This window comes from Ips typographus, linkage group LG6 (assembly GCF_016097725.1).
Source record: "Ips typographus isolate SLU linkage group LG6, UJ_Ityp_2.0, whole genome shotgun sequence".
Lineage (NCBI taxonomy): Eukaryota > Metazoa > Arthropoda > Insecta > Coleoptera > Curculionidae > Ips > Ips typographus.
In genome coordinates this window covers 7,428,963-7,433,637 of record NC_138427.1, presented here as the reverse complement: position 1 = coordinate 7,433,637, position 4,675 = coordinate 7,428,963, and the positions used below count along the sequence as shown (strand labels likewise).

General features: G+C 33.9%; 2 protein-coding genes across 2 annotated transcripts; one reads left to right on the top strand and one right to left on the bottom strand.

Annotated features, from left to right (window-relative positions):
- Positions 1-1,339: 1,339 nt before the first annotated feature.
- On the top strand, positions 1,340-2,579 carry Mp20 (muscle-specific protein 20 transgelin). The gene is made up of 3 exons (XM_081982909.1): positions 1,340-1,501; positions 1,625-1,836; positions 2,125-2,579. The coding sequence occupies exons 1-3, from the start codon at positions 1,472-1,474 to the stop codon at positions 2,435-2,437; spliced, it is 555 nt and encodes a 184-aa protein (XP_081839035.1). The 5' UTR covers positions 1,340-1,471; the 3' UTR covers positions 2,438-2,579.
- Positions 2,580-3,232: 653 nt separating this feature from the next.
- LOC145731234 (trypsin-7-like) lies at positions 3,233-4,482 on the bottom strand. Its single transcript, XM_081982908.1, has 5 exons — positions 4,322-4,482; positions 4,098-4,263; positions 3,816-4,041; positions 3,606-3,741; positions 3,233-3,553 (listed from the first exon to the last, which is right to left on the bottom strand). Exons 1-5 carry the CDS (start codon positions 4,389-4,391, stop codon positions 3,345-3,347), a joined length of 807 nt encoding a protein of 268 aa, XP_081839034.1. The 5' UTR covers positions 4,392-4,482; the 3' UTR covers positions 3,233-3,344.
- Between the last annotated feature and the right edge of the window lie 193 nt (positions 4,483-4,675).

Here is a 4,675-nt window from a genome sequence, read left to right as displayed (position 1 = left end):
TGTATGTGTATATTGTTTTGTACATCGTCCAACGATAGACTAGACCATTTCCTGTTTAAGCATATATTTTAAGGGTAGATTTCCGAATTTTATGTATCGAAAGGTATAGACTTAAGAATAAGAAATCCGTCAGTTAATTTTATTTTTTACATCATATTTCATCCTAAGATTCTTATATAATGCAATGGCTTAAATATATTGTGTTCTTGAGTTTTAGTTGCTGACCGACAGTTACGTCATTTGTACTTTAACAAATTTTATCTAGTCAAATTAAGAATTAATAAAGGATTTATTGTTTATTAATATTATGTTTTTATGTCACCACAATTATTAGTTTAGCTGGGATAATTTTTCGATTGAAAAGAAGTACTGAAACGTTTGCATATAAGAAAGAGCACACCCCAAGAACTGAAGGTTTTGAAAAAAGCAAATACTATAGACGAGTATGTATTGTAATTGTAGTATTGTATATGTATGTATAGTATGTATTGTAATGTAAATCTATTAGGGTTTCTGAATAGTTCTTCAAATACTTATTTCGGGTGGATTATTTAACCTGACAAAACAAATTATCTGGAGATCTCGTAGAGTAAAACATTTTGTTTTAGAGGAGGTATACAAGGAAGTCAATTTTAGAAACAATTTTTTATGTATGCAGAGTACGTCATGTAATTCAATATTTTCTAAATGAGATATCCTGTATTTTTGACTCCATTTTGATAGATCGTAGAACTCTTACTTGGTCCTGAAAATGTGCTGTAGTTTAGAAGTAATTGGAATGGCAAAAAGAAGTTCATCAATGTCAAATTTGCATGCAGATTTCATATTCATGAGAAAAAAAAGGTTAAAGTTAAAAGTATTAAATTAAGATGTGGTGTTTTTTTAATTGGAAATTAAACTAAATGTCACACTTTTCTGGTCCATCTTGTGATCGTAAAACTCATCATCATCAATCTTCATAAAATAACACATTTTCATGCTCAAAAATACAAGTTTTTAAATGTCCAACTAATTATTAGCAAAAATTGCAAATATTTAACATTAATTTAACACACTTTTATTAGAAAGATGGAGGCTGAAGAAAACATGCATTTTTCTTCGTTGTCATTTCAAATTTTCACCTTTTACTATTATTAGCCTCATCATCATCCATATACAATAAATATGATACCAACCGGTGCTACAATGTAGATGAGCATTTAAATTAAAACATAGACTAATGAGAAAGCATCAGCTCATTAATCATCAGGGTGATTACAAATAATGCGGGAATATTTGGATTAAAAATCACATATCTGAATCGCGTATCTAAATTTAAACCGGGGACGAGTTTTCCACATCTACGTTGAAAACCTGTAGGTTGATCGAAAATCCGACCTCGTATAAAAGCTAAAAATCGGTTTGGCACTCAGTTTAGTTGGGTGTAAAAGTTCGTTGGTTCACCTTTACGCGAAACTCACCAAACGAGAGGATGTCTCTTGAACGTCAAGTCCAGGCCAAAGTGAGTACACAATTCTGGAATAATAACAATAATAATTCAATAATCTGAAAAAGAGAAATTTTCAGTTTTTTTATTAATTTTAAAAAAGTTTGGAATCTAAATTATTGCTAATTATTTTTAAAGATTGCGGCCAAACGTAACCCGCATCAAGACCAAGAAGCCCAAGAATGGATTGAAACCATCTTGGGAGCTAAATTCCCCCCAGGCCAAGCCTACGAAGACGTAATCAGGGATGGTACCATCCTCTGTCAGCTCATCAACAAACTGGCTCCTGGATCTGTCCCCAAAATCAACACCTCAGGTGGACAATTCAAATTCATGGAAAACATCAACAAGTAAGTTTTTTTTGTTAAAAAATGCTCTTTTTACCAAACAACTCGTAAAAATTTAATTTTAAATTCTTGGCATCCAACGCACCTAATATAAACATAACTAGTAGTGGGCTGCCAAATCCCATAAGTTTTAGTTTCACAAAATTTCGTAAAAACAGTCACTTCATATAAATAGATCTTGATTTCGTGAAAAACGTTTTCAAGCTGTTGTTTACGACACTATTACATAAAATTAGATCCGATTTACTTAACGATTTTCTACTTGAGTTTAACCAAAAATTTGTTTTACAGCTTCCAGGCTGCCATCAAGAAATACGGAGTGGCCGATGTAGATGTGTTCCAAACCGTCGATCTTTGGGAAAAGAAAGACATCGCCCAAGTGACCAACAGTTTGTTCGCTTTGGGCCGTGCCACCTACAAGCACCCAGAATGGCCTGGACCGTACCTAGGACCCAAACCATCCGATGAAAACAAACGTGATTTCAGCGAGGAACAATTGAAAGCTGGACAAAACATTATTGGTCTTCAAGCTGGACAAAACAAAGGTGCCACCCAAGCCGGACAGAACATGGGTGCCGGACGTAAAATCATCATTGGAAAGTAGATATTTGCTACGAGCAAATGGTTAATTTCTAAGGGTTGAGAAGAAGGTGGAGATTTGCTTTTGTACCTTTTTATTTATTATACTATTGAATTCTACTAATAATGTTACTACACAAATAAAAAGTATATTTTTACTTAACAAATGATACTGTTTTACTTACCATGACCATGATCTACTTTTTTTTTAAACCAAGCAGCCATGACTTTACAAATTAATCAAAGTATATTAAATTACAATGTTTAATATACTGACATGATTCTATTTGTCAATTATTCCACAGTTTTGCATCCGTCACTCAGATTATAATAGGTCTTAATATTTACCCTTCTGTCAATAAATATCGTTCAGGTATTTTGGTAAAGTAGTGTAATGTGACTTTTCCTTGATTCTTATCTCAAAGGTAAAAAGTGTATATTCTTTATTTTTCATAACATTATTCAGGTTTATGACAAATTGAAGTAAAATACACAGATAAACGTCACGATGTGTAATTTCTTTTTCTAATCCCTCTAAATAACCAAATATTTTTGGTGCTTTAATGAATTAATCTTAAAGTTAAATGAGCGGTGTACTAGTATTTACCCAGGTCTCAAAAAAATTTAAAAGATTTTCCCCAATAACCAAATGTGGTTCAAACTCTTCAGAAGTGGGGAACTTTTCCCAGACCTGGCTACACTGGAAAACTATGAAAAAATCACATTTAGTTCGTTAATAAGTATGAACAACTGTAACTATTTTGACAACATTACGATTTTTTTATCAATTCATTTCAGGGCAATTAAATGCTACAACAAGTGTACTTCAGACAGACATTTACTTTTGTTCAGAATAACATTAAAACTACAGCTAAACCACTCTTTTTTATGTTACATTCAATGAACTAACGCAAAGTCCATACCAAATCCTGTTACAATCCTGTGACTTCAGTAATCCAGGGTCTCACTGCTGCCACATAAGCGTAAACACCTGGAAAACCTAGTTGGGCACATCCTCTGCCCCATGAAACTATTCCTATAAGTACTCCGTCGACCACTAGAGGACCACCTGAGTCCCCTTGGCAAGCATCCCTACCTCCATAGGGTGACCCCGAGCACATCATGTTGTAGGTTATACTTGCTATGGTTGCAATGTTACTATGTGATTGTAAACTGATAATACAATGACTTACTAGGCTGGTAGTATTGGTTGCAGCTCTCATTACTTATCCATGGGGTGGTGACCACGTGAAGCCTTGAAGGACTAGAGCCTCCTTGGGTAAGAGCTCCCCAGCCAGTTATTACGCAAGGAGCTCCAGGAATTTCTTGCTAAAATGCATTTAAATGAGTACTTTCGTCTTTTGCTTAACATTTAAAAATCAATTTAGAAAGAAAGTAAATACCTGATCGAGTGATGGTAGTGGTATAGGCTGAATTGAATCAGTATATGTTAAAGTGACAGCCAATTGAATTAAAGTAATATCATAATCATACAAAGATGCAGGACTATTTCCATAAAGAGGATGATCTACAATCCTAGATATGGGCACCAATTGGCCTTCGGCCATAACAAATGATGATCCCACACGAATTGCGAAAGCGTGAAGAGGTGAAGGTACATTGGTGTCTCTAAAATGTACACAAAATTGAATAACGGACATACAAATTTGGAAATCAAAGTATACATTTGGGTACAATGGGCGGCACTCACAATCCACCTGGGGGACACTATAGCTCCACCGCATCGATGCCTGTGGTAGTACTCTAGAGAAACTTGGTAAGGGTAGATTGTGATATCTGTAGCCTCACCACCCACTATTCTGTCCCATATGTTCTCATTTGCTTTTAAACCTTTAATTACCGTTATTTTATTATTTTTAAATATTAAATGTAGGATTAAGTTACTTACTAGAAATGGGCACGCTTTCGCAAGAAAGTGCCAGGAAACACAAAAATAGTAAAGTTTCCTTCAATTCCATGGTTACACGCACCACCCCGAGGGATTTAAAACGAAAACAAGCAAGAAAAACTTTAAAAACCTAGTAGGTAATACAATTTCTACCTTGATATTAATTATTTATTGTGGGATTACAAGAAATTGTAAATAAAAATTAACTACTTAAAACAGTTTGACTTACAACAGTATTGTAAATTTCGTAATACTGATAGGTATAATTGATCAATATAATTGTAAGCTTTTTATAATCCAGTTATTTTAGGTGAGAATACCATTTCCTGAATCATTTATTCATGGTAAATTGGA

What these genes read in the sequence shown, in the direction of transcription:
- Mp20 (XM_081982909.1), top strand. Translation starts at nt 1,472, where the DNA reads ATGTCTCTTGAACGTCAAGTCCAGGCCAAA. An exon ending in AACGTCAAGTCCAGGCCAAA is followed by an intron (nt 1,502 to 1,624) that starts GTGAGTACACAA and finishes TTATTTTTAAAG; the next exon opens with ATTGCGGCCAAACGTAACCC. An exon ending in TTCATGGAAAACATCAACAA is followed by an intron (nt 1,837 to 2,124) that starts GTAAGTTTTTTT and finishes TTTGTTTTACAG; the next exon opens with CTTCCAGGCTGCCATCAAGA.
- LOC145731234 (XM_081982908.1), bottom strand. Translation starts at nt 4,391, where the DNA reads ATGGAATTGAAGGAAACTTTACTATTTTTGTGTTTCCTGGCACTTTCT. An exon ending in GCCGCCCATTGTACCCAAAT is followed by an intron (nt 4,042 to 4,097) that starts GTATACTTTGAT and finishes TGTACATTTTAG; the next exon opens with AGACACCAATGTACCTTCAC. An exon ending in CAACCAATACTACCAGCCTA is followed by an intron (nt 3,554 to 3,605) that starts GTAAGTCATTGT and finishes TTGCAACCATAG; the next exon opens with CAAGTATAACCTACAACATG.